The sequence below is a fragment of the Miscanthus floridulus genome, chromosome 5, assembly GCF_019320115.1.
Source record: "Miscanthus floridulus cultivar M001 chromosome 5, ASM1932011v1, whole genome shotgun sequence".
Lineage (NCBI taxonomy): Eukaryota > Viridiplantae > Streptophyta > Magnoliopsida > Poales > Poaceae > Miscanthus > Miscanthus floridulus.
In genome coordinates, this window is record NC_089584.1 from 44,466,314 (window position 1) to 44,481,693 (window position 15,380).

At 45.7% G+C, this 15,380-nt stretch overlaps 1 protein-coding gene across 1 annotated transcript; it reads right to left on the reverse strand.

The window, feature by feature from the left end:
* Positions 1-2,036: 2,036 nt before the first annotated feature.
* LOC136452089 (uncharacterized) lies at positions 2,037-2,963 on the reverse strand. Its single transcript, XM_066452731.1, has one exon. It carries the CDS (start codon positions 2,944-2,946, stop codon positions 2,305-2,307), a length of 642 nt encoding a protein of 213 aa, XP_066308828.1. The 5' UTR covers positions 2,947-2,963; the 3' UTR covers positions 2,037-2,304.
* Between the last annotated feature and the right edge of the window lie 12,417 nt (positions 2,964-15,380).

Below are 15,380 nucleotides of genomic sequence, written 5' to 3' on the forward strand. Positions count from 1 at the left end.
TATCCTGCGATGGGTGGTGCTTAGGACCATGGGTATGGTCATTCCTTACGTCTCATCTGATGCTTTTGTTGGAGATGATCATTCGCTGGCACTATATTTAAACTCCGCGTGAGTGTGTGGTTTGAACAAATGACTTCCGCTACTTTTATTCGAACTGGTTTTGTAATAACTATGTTGAAACTCTGATGTATCTGAGATTGCGAACTTTTATGTAATATGTGATGGTGACCGCTAAACTTATTACGATCTTGGCTGGAATGGAAGTTGGTTTGAAATCCTTCGTGATTTCAAGGACTACCGGGTTATACGGGCTTAAGTTTGCTAAATCGTCTGCTCTGGCGGATGATTTTCTTACTTAATTTCGTATAATTAATCGATTCTGTTACAGATGCGGACGGAGGTGGAGGCGGCGGAGAGTAGGATGCGAACGGAGACGGATGCTCGCATAAGCGGACGGAGGTGGCTGCTCCAGTCTGGAGGGTGTGGGGAAGAAATATTTGAGCCAATGACGAGTGGGTTCCCTTGTCACTGTCTGCCAATTAGGATTTTGGGGCCTTCATTTGCGGTGCTGTCGGAGCGAAAGCAAAATTTTGGACACCAAAAAAATAGGGAAGAGTACCCGTTTAGTTCCCATCAAACTCCTAAAATATGCATTATACAAAAAAAAAAAAGATTCTCCGTCATATTAAACTTACGGTACATGCATAAAGTACTAAATGTAGACGAAATCAAAAACTAATTGCACAGTTTGGTTGTACTTTACGAGTCAAATCTTTTGAGCCTAATTAGTCAATGTTTGGACAATAATTTATAGATACAAACAAAATGCTATAGTAACGTATTAATTATTTGGCTACTTTCAAATCCGAGAACTAAACGTGCTCCTAAATAAAAAGTAGTGGCTCTGTTTTAGGCTACTGCTGGAGTCAGCTCAGCTAGGCCTGGTGTCCAGCTCAGCTAGCTTGCAGGAGCACCAGGCCTATCAACAGGAGAGAGAGACAGAAAATCCACAGCGCTAGCGATGAGGAATTGCTTAGCTCGCACGTTTCTCGAGAGTTTTCAATTAGCGTGTTGGGCAGCCTGTTTTTTGTCACAGTAATTTGGAGGCCCGACATTTAATTCGCATCTTGGTCTTTGGTGTATCCACGATGGTTTTTATCCTAATTAAATGATTTGTCATGTAGGTAAAACACTGATACGGTAAATAATTAATGAAGTAAGAGATCAAAAATCCTAAAAATAGTTTTCTCATAAAGAAATTAGATCTTCACTTGACCCAATGCACAATAAACCATGAAATCATCATTGGGGAGAAACCACCAGTTTCTAGAAGACTCATGCCGCACTCTCATTAGAGGAAGAAAATAGAGTTGAAAGAGAGAAAGAGAAAATAATTATTACTCATAGAAATTATAGGTTAGAAAACAATACTTTTTTTATGTGATATCCTATATTATAGAAATTACTGGTTTTTTTTCCATTGGGTCTATACGTCAACCGGCGACGATTTACCAAGACCGTTACGGACGCCGCACGGCATTAGTACAGTACACAGGCTGGAAATTATTGCCGGACCACCGTCGTCACATGTTTTGGCTGGCTACCTGCTGGCTAGGCAAAGGCAAGTTTTAAGCTCATGCTTGAAATCTATGAAAATCTTACCAGGTACTGAAACAGTTATTAGTATTGTACTTGAGGAGCACCGAAATCTATGCCAAGATCAGGTCTTGGAGTACTACTAGACCGTATTTGTGTACGGCCGAGCAATAGTGCAATACTCCCTCTCCTTAGAAAAGAACGGGAATCGTGCAGGTAAGTTTAAGTTAATGAAAAATAGTATTAATATTTATGTCTTCGAATAAATTTATTATAAAAATATATATTCTATAACTAATGCAATGGTATTTATTTTATCTCGTGGATCTTAGTATTTTTTTCATATAATTTTAGTTAAACTTTAAACTCTTAGACTCCTTGATAATTGCTTTTTTTTTGACTGAGGAAGTACTAAATTTTGCATTGTTAATAACAAAGTATTGATGCTAATAACCTCCACATTTTGCTCTTCTTCATCACTGAAACATTTTCACTATGGTTGCATTTTGCACTAGTATAGCAGACAAACTAGACAGAGCATGTTATCCGCCAGACTTGATGATCGAATTGTGAAGGAAGAACACAGGAACCGAAATTTTACGAAGAAGAAATGCTTGTGAGACGCAAGAAAGTTGTTACAACTTATTACAAGTCGCGACTTAAAGAGTAAGCAAGAAGAACAGTACATGTTTCTTCTGCCGCTCAAGCTCAAACAGCCGTCGGTAGCCGTAGCGTGGCGGCGGCGGCAGGCGCACCGGCGCCGTCGCCGGCGGTAGTGACGGCGATGGGGAGAGGCCCGCCGCGCGCGAGGATGGACCTGTAGATCTCCACCAGCACCTTCTCGTCGTACTCCTTGAGCTGCACGGCCGTCCCGTGGCCGTGGCTCGCCGTGGCGCAGTAGGGCCCGCCGGCGCCGTACCCAACGACGGCGGGGGAGGACGCCAGCCGCAGCATGGCGGACACGTAGGCGTCGCGGAGCCGCATGAGCCACCGGCGCGGCGACAGCGCGGAGAGCAGCCGCCGCCCCAGCTTGCCGCGCCGCACGTGCCACCCGCGGCGACGGCGATGGCGCCGGCCGGAGCCATCCTCCGGGGCCTGGGCGACGCCACCGCCTCCGAGCTTCGCGGTGGGGAGCGGCGGGCGGCGCTGCGCGGCGGCGGCGTCGATGCGGTAGTAGCCCCGGCGCTTCCAGTACGCCTTGATGCCGCCCTCGTAGGTGCGGTCCATGCCTTCCTTTGATTGATTGAGTGAGAGGTGGACGAAGCTCGCGTGCGTCAGAGAGAGCGCCTGTATGGAAATGGCGCTGTACGACGCGACGGTAGCAGAATGGGAGCAGGATTTAAGAAGCATGGGATTCCTCCTCCTCTGTCCCCTCTCTCTCTCTCTCTCTTTCCATGTGCAATGAAGCCCTGCAAGATTACCCCTATTTTCAAGAACCACCGCAAGGACTAGCTGAAGGAAAAAAAATTAAGTTCATAAAATTAAAAACAAAGATTTTCATAAATTGTCACACCTACTCGTCTGGTTTTCGTAACAAAAATTATGTTCCTGTTGTGCAAAACAAAAATCTTGCCCGTGTATCATGTGGTAAGTTTTATATATGGAGCTGAGTTTTAAGCCCCGTTTGTTTGAGCTTATCAGTCAGAATCAACTCTACTTTTTTTAGTTATGGAATAGTGTTTTTTACTCGTAACAAATCAGCTCTATAAATCAGTCGTGGCAGCAATAAGTTCTGTCCAACAGGACCTTAAGGTCATGTAAGAGCAAAACTAAAAATACGAGTTGGCTGCTAGCTGTAAGGATCTTTTCAACCTATCTTTTAACATATCCATATATACACGATCCATTTGTTCATCTCATAATTTTTTTTGATTCTTATATCTAAACCGGCTGTAAATTTACTGCTCGTTTCTTCTCTGTCTTGCAACCTGTTATTGTACTTGTCTAGGAAAGTCGAATGTTGCACAAGTACTGCCATTCTCTGAAAACTTGTGCAAAAGAAAGTAATTAGCTGATAATTACTCAAAAGGGATTAGGCAGAGCAATAACGTTTTTTTTTTGTTTCAAACAATTAAGATGCTTTTTTATATATACAGACCGATGAAAAGAACGTATCGATGAAGTAGTCCACCCAACTTTGAAATAATGAACATCGATACTATATGACTACTGAAATGAGAAAATTGTGTTGTGTACTATTTCAGGTTCATTGACCGATGCTGTGCCCAAAATCATTTGCTTTGATTTTTTATGTAATCAGAGTAAATAATGACCTACATTGGTATGTACTACTTTTCTTTAATAAGGAGAAAAAACAAGACTAGTAATGTCGATTTGATGTGTCCAATGTCTGACTTATGTTATGATGTTATATTGGTCATATTCGCTTCGTTGAAAAACAAGCCGAAATACTGTTCCGGCTGATTTGTTGTGAGAAAAAAATACTGTTCTGGTTAAAAAAAACTAAAAAAGACGGATTATAAGAGAAGCGAACAGGACCATTCAGTACTTGCATTTGCTTGACAAAAAAATAGTCTTCACTCTGCGATTTGCCCAAAAACTTTTTAACTAACAATAATTAGACAGTGCCCATTCTACTCCGTCATGAATAGGGAGCGAGCTTCGACTCGACTGGCCTGCCGACCGGAGTTCGAGCCCCGGTGGGGGTAGAATTTTCGGTACCCACCCAAAAAAATCCCCTCGCTGTGCACGTGAGCTTGGTGACTGCGTCGGTAACGGTGCGCCTCTGGCAACGCCGGCCTGATGATCTGTCCCGGTTCATTCGGCCCTTCGGGGTATGTGCCAGGGTTCGGGGGTTTTCTCGACCGGGGTCATATGGTCCCTTCCTATGACATTGCCGTGAGGACGGTTCTTCCCTCACCAGTCCAGTTTTTTTTTTTTTACTCCGTCATGAATACGTACTAGTTAACATTTACCCATTTAGAGCATGTTTGAAAAGCGGGAATTAAGATTTATATAGGAATTTTACATGAATCAATTTAATTTCTCATGAAAAAGATAGAAACAGGAAAAAAATAATGTTTTCCAAACAGAGCCGTAGACAGATTCGGACCAAGCGTTTTAGGCTGATTTCGCTAGGGCTCGTCAGAATACGTGATTGCAAGCATACATGAAAATCGTATGCACAGACTTGTACTATTAAGCATATGTGTCCACATGTATCTATTGTACGTCGTAACTCGTAAATATACGCTCGTAAAAACATGTGCATGCAGGCCTCTGCAGGGACTATCTAGATCCGAGGTTTGGGTTTATGCATGGGACTGGGAGTTACCCCAAAGCTCTTCTCTCTGTTCTTCTGGCAAAAGGTGGTACAGGCTCTGTTCGCTTGTCTCATAAGTCATATTTTTTCAGTGAATGAACCATATTTTTTTTCCACAATAAATCAGCTAACCGTATTTTTCAGTCTAGCTTATCAGCCAAGCGAACATAGCCTAAGGGTGTGTTCGCTGGTCTGACCAGCCAGTTTCAACCGGCTGCTCCTCCTCACAACAACCAGCTAGTTTCAGCCGCTACAGTATTTCTCTCTCACAATAACCAACCAGTTTCAACCAAGTTTCAGACCAGCGAACGGGGCCTAAGTACTATAAAGTAGGTGGCATGTGCACGTGACTAAGGCTATGTATGGTTACAAGAACTAAAGACTAGAAACTAAAAGAGGGACTAAATAATATGTTTGGGCCTTGTTTAATTGGCGATTTTTTTTAAAAAATGATATTGTAGTACTTTCGTTGTTATTTGGCAATTAGTGTCCAATCATAGTCTAATTAGGCTTAAAAGATTCGTCTCATGAATTTCGTCTAAACTATATTATTAGTTTTATTTTTTATTTATATTTAATGCTTCATGCATGCGTCCAAAGATTCGATGTGACGGGAAATTTTGAAACATTTTACAAAATTTTGGAAACTAAACATGCACTTGGTTTTAGGGACTAAAAGAAACTAAATGGCTGAACAAAGACTAAAATATTATTCTTCTTCTTTTGGACAGATGTGAGGGAGGAGAGAGAGGAAGCGGTATGGGCTGTAAAATCGGTTCATTAGTCCTAAAAAGCCTCTTCAAAGGAACTAATAGACTGTAGATTAAAAGTCTCTCCAGTGGTCCTCCTATCTAGTTAAAAGAAATTAAAAAGTACTCTCTAGTCTTTAGTCCCTCCAAACAAACAGACCTAACTATCCTGGCAACAAAATATTATAGGCCAAAACCTGTCCTGCGCGTTGTCATTGATGTTGGAGAACACTACTGCTACTAGCGCGTGTCTACTGGTACTCTCTGCTGAGAGCGAACCAAGAGCAGGCTATGCTACCACGCGCGGTTTTGGCGGCCACATGTAGAAGTAGGCTTCAACACGGCGCCTCTAGGTTTCACCTGAAACGTCCCTAGCAGAGCACTAGCGATCTGCATGCGATTGCAGGAATCTTGAATCATCCAAGGGGTTACGTGCGAAGACGTAGTAGTAGCAGTGGTATTCGCATTTAAAGGATGGGAGGAACGGCGGTTGGATGTCTGCGTTCCCTCTGTCCCATCATTAATGGCGATCGGTGCGGTGCTGCCGTGCTGGTGCGCAGGCAGGCCGGCGGCCGGTGTGGAGCGGTGGCCCTGATCCGATCGAGCCGGCCGGGCCAGGAGGTTCAGGAGGGCCTCCGCGTCCGACGTCCACGCGGATGCGGTGCCCAGCGCGTGAGAATGGGATGCGTGCACCTGACGTGATCCGCGTCCGCTCACGCACGGGGGCTCCATGACGGCCCACGCGCCGGATTTATGCGCCGGATGCTCCTAAAGGTTGGTTGGCTCTGAAGAAACCACGCTTCCTCCGATCCGAGCGAGCAGCACCTGGGCAATCCTCTGTGATTTCTATTAGACGGAGAAAGAAAAAATGCAAGTGCTATCCTAATTTTTTGAATGGAAACTGAACCCGAAAAACTATATAACTGTGGAGAGTGCCCTACTCATCCCATACAACTTTAGAACAACTATCACGACTCACGTCACCACTTACAGTTTGGTTGAATTCAACCCAACTAAAACAACTTAGCCGAAGAAGGAAAAAAACCCAACTAAGAGAGAAGACAACTTGAAGGACCGAGCACCGAGCACCATCACTCCTGGGAGCATCGAGCACCATCACCGTAGGGGGAAGTGCCATGACAGACGGCAAGAGATCCACAGCGGAAGCTGGATTGCCTAGCAAAGCCTTCAAGAAGGAAAAGACGCCAAATACGTCGACAAGCTAGCCCGACGAGGGAAGGTTTTCACCTACGAAATCCAGCGCGGTAAGAGGAGAAGGTAGTAAAAGACGCCTCCAAGGAGGGCACGACGTCTGCAGACGCCGTCGTTCAAGCTTTCGCCTTGACCTCATGCCTCCTCCACAACCGCCGCCACCGGAGTCCCACAGAGGTAGCCTAACCCTAGGAACCAATCCGAACAGGGGGAAGGCAGGTGGCAGGGAGAAGAGAGCCGGGATCAGAAGAAGCCCACAGTCGAACAGCCCACCACCATCCCGACCCTTGCCAAGCAGCCCCAACATCAAACACCACCGCGCAGAGCCTCCAGTAGTCCACGTTACAAACTTCCACCATCAGCACACCGGATCCAGCAGGGGAGCGCTGACCTCGAACAAGAAGGCCAATGCCGACCAGTACCGCCACATCCATTCCCGGCCCCACCAGGCCCGATTGACACCGCGGACCGGGCCGCCTCCCCCGACGCCGGTGGAGGCCGAAGAGCACCATCACTGACCCGTGCCGGCACCAGATGCCCGGAGGGGTAGATCCGGGCGAGGAACTCCGGCGCCACCACTGACATGGAGCGGTCTGCTACGACGACGGCGCGCTAGCGACTGATTATATACACGAATTAATTATTAACAGTGAACCCAGGGGCAGGCTATGTATGCGTTGTCGCTGTCTTGGATACGTCTTAAGTACGTACGTGGTCATCTCAAACCTAGCTTAATTAGCCATCCTGATGAAGCAAGGCTCGGCATTGGTGCATCGCGTGCTGCTGCTCCATCGGTCCCGACTTCGTTCGGCGACGCTTTATTATCAAAAAAAGCATATTTAGCATCATTCATAAGCATGTGCGCTATGGTACTATACTACTACCTACGAAGAGAACGCATTGTTTTCAAGCCTCCATGCACATGCACGTCAGTGTTTTGTTTTAATAAAGCGCCGCCGCTCTATCATATCTCTACGTTACGAGTACTGTTAGTGCGTGTTTAGTTCCTAAAATTTTGCAAAATTTTTCAAGATTTTTCGTCACATCGAATCTTTGGACGCATGCATGAAACATTAAATATAAATAAAAAATAAAACTAATTACACAGTTTAGACGAAATTTACGAGACGAATCTTTTAAGCCTAATTAGACTATGATTGGACACTAATTTCTAAATAACAACGAAAATGCTACAGTACCATTTTTCAAAAAAAATTGCCAACTAAACAAGGCTTTAGTTGAGTTGATCCTACACAGTGCACTCGGTTACACATCACATCCAGCATGACACGCTACCAAAAACTATAATGATGACGACCGGAGCATCAAAGATCGTTGTTGCGTTATTGAACCAGACGCAGAGCCACATCAGAGGGATCGGCTGTCGGTATGCGCTTGCTGGCCCAGTACAGCAACCTAGTAGCTGATGCCTGGGCCTGGGCCTATGGAAAGCTGTTAGTGGCCTGCTGCAGTGACCAAAACAAATGGGCCTAGTATATTAAACTGAGATGTTTGGGCTCACAGTACATAGCCTGACCCGACCTAGCTGGTGTTGTGTTAGTTGGGCCGTGTGAGTCATCTTCCTCTTGTCCGTCCGAACGCTGACGTTTCACTTTCATAGCAAGATCATTTGTGACTTGAGAGTTGTGACCAGCAGCCCGCAGGTCCGAATTTTTTTAACACTTTTTATAAACTAATTTTAAATCTAATACTGTTTTTTTTTTTTCCAAAGCTAACACTGCCGCGCCATGTATGGTGGCGCGGCGGCAGGATGACATGGCGACGATCGGGGCTGCTGACCGGTGACGTGGCAGGGCCTGCCGCGCCCCGATCTTGGCGCGGCCATCCCTCACGGCGCATCACTCCTGTTATATATATATATATATATCTCCCATGAGCCACCCTCCTTCTTTCTGCTTGGCCGCACGCGCCTACCGCCACTCGCCCGCCTGCCACACGCACGCCCGCGCCCGCTCGCCTGCCCGCACGCACCCTCACGCCCGTCCGCCAGCCCGCACGCCTTAACTAATTATTTAGTTAGAAGTATGTTTATCATGTATATTTTTGTTGCTATAAGTGTTTGTTATATTATTTCAATTGCAATGCAAATGATTATATTTTCATTAATTTGCGTTGTTTCGACTGATGTTTAATTTGAACCGTTTTATTAAATGGAAGACATGTTTCGGGAGCAATTGTGGCGAAAACGGGGTCATCCTAAAAAATTGTACCCCGACGAGTCTAGCAAAGATGCCCCCGTCCCTCCTGACCTCCCTGTCCCTAACTGTGACTGTGGTCGTTCGGCCGACGTGTTTCAATCGAGACATCCGGACACAGTGGCTCGTTGCTTCTACACATGCAGTCGTTTTAATGTAAGTAATTGTTTCTGTATGTTTTTTTCTTCATTTGTATTACTAGGTTATTAATATTTTATTGGAATTTTATTGTGTTGGCCCATGAGAGGTGTTTTTTCTTTCAGTGGATCGACGATACAAACAAGTTTGACCCCAGGTACCTCCTTTTAGATGATTGGTGGAGAGGACGACATCCACGAGAGCACTCCGAAAGGTGGGTTTCACCTTCCCCTAACCCCCCTCCAATGACGACTAAGGAGAAACACTTAGCCACAGTTAGACGACTCGAGGAACCTCCTCTGTGCGATTACGGAGATCGAGCTATGATAAACCCTGAGAATACGTTGGAGTTTGTGTGTCCAAACAAGCATGAAGTAAATGCAAAGTGTATGTGTTGAAATATTGAACTATATGTGTTCATGTACTAATGTCACCTTATTTAGGTGTTTTTAATGGCGAAGTGTCGTTTCAAGGAGTGGTTGTATGCTCCTAAGAACCAATGGCCAGAAGAACCGCCAAAGGCAAAGCAAAAGAAGAAAGAAATGTTAATTTACAAAGCACCTCCAATCAAGTGCGAATGTGGTGTTAAATCCAACTACGGTCTAGTCCCTTAGGAGCTTGGAGTAGGCCATTATTGTGTCCATATGGTTGACTATGATGAGGTTGGTTATTTTTATGGTAAACATGAAATCGTATTTTGTTTCTTTTGCTAAGACATATATGATATAGTTTTTCGTTTGAATAGATCAATAGAAAATGCAGGTGAGAATGTTATGGTGGTCAAGCTAAGTTCTTGGATGAACTGAAGGGGAAGCAAGTAATTGCACAGAAGAGAGGATATGGACCTGACTACGTCAACCTATTCGTTAAACATCACAAAGACAAGATGCATGAGTTTGCTAGACAACGCGATATTTATAACCCGATCGATGTTGGTCTTGACAAATAGGGATTGGAGAGATGGATGACATTAGAGGAGGAGAGGGCAAGGAAGGAGGCAAGGAAGGAGATAAGAGTACAGATGCAGGTCTTGAACGAGCATATTGTTGCATTATGTGCCAGTGAGTGCTTGAAAGCCTTTTTTGTTACCTGATTTTAAATGTAATATAATCACATTACTAACTGATTGCATTTTATACATGAAGGGATTGGATGCAGTGAGAAACATGCTGCAGAGGTGGCTCGTGCAAGGTATGAGGAAAAGAAGTTAGATGAGCACAGAATGTGAGCTGGTCACACCGTTGAATCACCAATTGTGTTGTTTGATGAGGGGAACGAGGATGAGGACGACACTGGCAGACTGAGCGAGCTCATCGCTCTAGCAGAAGCGGGCTTGTAGGTGGAGGAGGCTGAGGACGACACTGGTAGACTGAGCGAGCTCATCGCTCTAGCAGAGGCGAGCTTGCAGGCGGAGGAGGATGACGATGTGTTCTTCACTCAAGCTCGGAGGCCGCTTACTATAGGCGAAAGGCATATCAGGGCAATGCAAGTGACCCTAGCCATAGCAATAGGGTTGTGGTAGAGGATTAATACTCGAACAACGAGTTGCTTACTCAGTATGTTTCTGACTGAGAGTTTTTGAATTGCGTCGTCTGTTAGTTCCATGCTTTATTAATGATCAATGTAGCTATGTACTAGAACTTTTATTGTTTGTCTTGTTTTCCATTTGAACTATTGATGTATTGTACCCATGTGTCATGTACTCGGATTACCCATGGTCGATCTTAAGTGACCCCATCCGTTTGCCACCCTCCGATCTATCCGTTTGTCGTTCTCCAAGTTTTTTTAATAATAGCGAATGCGTTGAGAATTTCTAAAACGAACAAAATAAACGCGCCAACCCTAAACCTAGGTTCTGTCTGTGTCCAGGTTCTATCGTGCCATACCCCACGGCACGGCAGTGACGCGCCATGCCCCACGGTGCGGCAGGACCTGGACACAGACAGAAGCCGACCAACCTCAGTTGCAACTGAACGGGAGCTGTTGTCGGTGCTGTAAACAGCAACAAGTGCTGCCACAACCATGTGCAAGTTAAAACAAATATAAAGCAATTAAATGGAGTCTGTGCGCAAGTTGACAAGTTGCCACATAACATTTTCATTGGTTCATGAGTCTGCAAGTTTCGGATGACAATATTCGTTCGACATAAGTTCGACATAACCAACTAAGTCACAGGAGTGTAAGGATCCCTCAGACGCCTCTTGGAAACCTCATCATCGTACTCCACCTCAAGAAGGGGGTACATCTGGTGCAGCGTGGGAGGGGCTATCCTGTTACAAATTGATAAACAAAGGGTTAGAGTATTCAAATTAACATTATGTAGCATTGCAAAATTTAAACTACTTGGTATGCAACACGAACACAATATGAAAAGACATGCTGCCCTCATCTTCTATGCCTGCTAGCCTTGTGACCAGGGTTTTTGCAAATGGTGCAAAGATTCATACCATGGGTCTCGTTGAAGTCTCCTCCTCCATATGTCTTTGCCATACCCTCTCATAACGTCCATGCTCCCCTTGAGTCGCTTCTTCTTCCCCCTACCCTTCTCTACCTTCATTAGATCCAGATGTGGCACGTAGTCATAACCATTATAAGGTGACCACTGTGTTGGGTCAAGGTATGGCTCGAAGCTCATCTCCCAAATACTAACGGTGTTTGAACGGAGATACAAGAGTGACATATATGGCAGATCCTCATAGTTGTACCCGCGAACTCTGCAAGCCGTCATCATATGAGAGCAAGGGGCATGCATGATCTGAGGGACGTTGCAACTGCACTCTACCTTTTCAAGTTCAACTCGGTAGTTTCGTCCACCATAACGTTCGTCGCCCAAGCTTGTGCCACCCTTGCCCCATACACTAAAGATATGGCGGTGGGGTCCATACGGCTTGGCGGTGTGCTGCTTGGCCAATTCCTTGGCCTCCTTCAAATGTTCTACTCTGGCCTTTCCAAAACACCCCTGCTCAACTATATTCCTCTGCGCAAGTTCCCACCTCTTGATAAAATATTTGTTGCACTTATGAAAGGAGAAATCAACAATTCCAAACACTGGCAATGATCAAACTCCGGTGAATACATGGTTGAAGGACTCCGAGGAGTTAGTGGTCATGATGCCACACCTGAAACCCCCCTCGTCATATGTTAACGCCCACTAAGCCTTCTGTTCCATCTGCGCCTCTAACCAGGCCTTTCCTGCTTCATTTACCATCTTGTCTAGTTCTCTCTTTGTCTCCTTGAATTGGTGCTCTATACGTACACAATATAGAGCCTTTACCTTGTCACATACCTCCTGCTTTCTCTGACACCGTCAGAAATTAGCGGCAAAGTGTCTCATGCACCATCTATGCACTAGAGGTGGGAACCCATCTATATGCTCAGTTATAGCATTAAAAAGCCCTGGGTGACGGTCCAAGATCAAACATATAGTGCGAGATGGGCCAAGCACTTATACACGTAGAAGCCGCATGAACCATGACCACGATTTATTATTCTCTCCCTCTGCTAAAGCAAATGCCATGGGTACTATATGGTCATCTAGATCATCATCAGCAGCCATCATCAAGGTGCCCCTGTACTTTCCTGTCAGGAAAGTGCCATCAATAAGTACGACTGGCCGACAAAACTAGAATGCATATTCCGTTTGTGCGAACGACCAGAACACACGATAGTGGACATGCCTCACCTGGTCCCAAAAACACATCCCTCCAGTATCCACAAACCATTTCAAGCTAGAGTTGTAGTAATGCATTGCACATAAGATGCGGGGCACCCTGTTGTACGCTTCCTCCCAACTATCCCATCGAATCGTCAGGGCAATTTGCTTAGCACGCCAAGCCTTTCCGTACTTCACATCATACTTAACAAATCTAGATATGGACTGTTGTAAAGAAGACACCGAAATGTCGTTATTGTCATCAACGAGCCCCAATATACGACGAGCAAGGTAACGTGTAGTGAGCTGCTGATGATTTTGCTTCCCCCTATTTGTTAGGCAAATGTGGGGTTCGACAACTTTACTTATCCTCCACTTGCCATCACTCTGTCTCTTTCGTGCATTTAACCTCCACATACAATCGTTTTTGCATATCACGTGGTACCTCAACTCCTGGTCCGAATGAGTGACGGTGTACGGCCTATGGTGATACACATCATAGTCCTGAAGGAAGAGCTTCATCTCTGATATTGTATTGAATATCATCCCCTTCCTAAGGGTTTCTTTCTCATGGTCATACAATGATTTCCTACATATCTAGAGACCGGTGTCACAAACTGCCATATCCGTCACGCTGACATCCCTATAGCTCGAAACGCCCCTGAAAGGTACGTTCATCGACCTTAGTTGCTCAAACTTAGTCATTGTGTAAGGTGGTGGTGGAACATACCGTTGCGCTTTGCTAATCCTGCCCCATGAATCATAGGGGGTATCATCTGTTGGCAAATCTGTGACTAGTCTATCCTGAGCCTGGATACCATGCAAAACCTCAGTTGGTACTAGTAATGGCATAGTATGAACCAATACTGGCATGGCATCAACCGGTGTTGACATAGCATCTGTACCTCCTTGGTCATCATCAGAATCGTCTAAATCACTGCTAACTACATCACCCGATCCTATCCTCCTACTCTTGCTCCTCCTCTTTCTGTTCGAACTCGCTCACATCGAAGTCATTGCTTATACAGCCTACTGCAGTCGAATAAAACTGCTCATGCATCAACTAATCGTCCAAATCCATGTTACCTTGAGTTGCTTCCCCTTCGACCCCTAATTCTTGCTCATTGCCTCCAACACCGTCAATGGATGGCTCGTCCTAGACACCCTGCATCCTGTACCCATTCTCCACCACCACCTCAGCCATGGGCACATTGGAACCTTAGAGCACCGTAGTGTAGCGGGACCAGTGAGTAGGATCACGCAAGGGCATGAGGACATAGTGTGCCTTAGTCTTCCTAGTATCAAACCTCCCCTTTAGTGTGAAATTATCGCCAAACTTTGCATTCAAACGGACACAAAGGTCATTGAAGCTAGGAGGTTCATCAAACCATTCTAATTCTTCTTCTATATCCTTAAACATACCATCTTCTCTCCTAACACTTCCTCCGTATAAAACTCTAATACAACAATCCATCTACAAAAGCATTTCAAGAAACTTCATCAATTCAACCATATCGTCGTACGTAATGTCCATAGTAATATTAATACCTATTCTAACTATAACTATACTAACTAAATTAATATTAACATCTATACAAGGTTAACTACAACAACTAATGTATAACTAGACTCACTAGGGGAGTACCTCGCGGCAGCAGCGCTCGTCCTCACGGCGACAGCAGTCGCAGGCGATGCAATGAGGGCGGTGGCGGGCATGGCGGGTGGCCGGAGGGGGTGGCGCGCCGACGGCCGTGGCGTGCCGGCATTTGTGGCGCGGTGGGAGCAGCGTGCGGCCGCGGCCGGCGGCAGGCGCGACAGGCTAGCGCTGTCAGCGGCAGGCACGGCGGACAGGCGAGGCGGCAGGCACGCAGGCGTGGCGGGCGCGGCAAGCAGGCGGGACTAGGCCGCGGCCCTTTTAGCCGTCTGTCGCGCCACCGATCAGGGCGCGTCACTGCCGCGCCAAGATCGGTGGCGCGGCAGGCCCTGCCACGTAACCGGTCAGCAGCCCCGGTCGTCACCACGTACGTCATCCTGCCACCGCGCCACCATGCAATAGGCGCGGCTAAAAGTATTAGGTTTGAAAAAAAAACAGTGTTGAATTTAAAATTAGTTTAAAAAGGGTTAAAAATAGAAAAAAATTCCAGGTCTCCACTGAACTCCTGACAGTGAGTGGCAGGGCTCCACTGAAGCTGAACTCAAAAGGCAAAGGCGACGAGGGCTGCACTCCACTGGAGCCCTTTATAGATATAGCTAGGGATGAAAACGGATCGGATACGGACGGATATCACTGATATTACATTTGTTTTTATATTTCTGTCCGGATTTGGATTTGAATACGGATAGTGTCAACCATGTCGGATATGATATGATTTAATATCGACACCATAAATATGCAATTTGAGTATTCGGATATGGATACGGTGTCAGATGTTGAATACCCGGACTCGGATATGGACAGATCTGAACCCCTCTAAACGAATTCGGTTTCGAATACGGTCGAAAAATATCCGTACCATTTTCACCCCTAGATATAG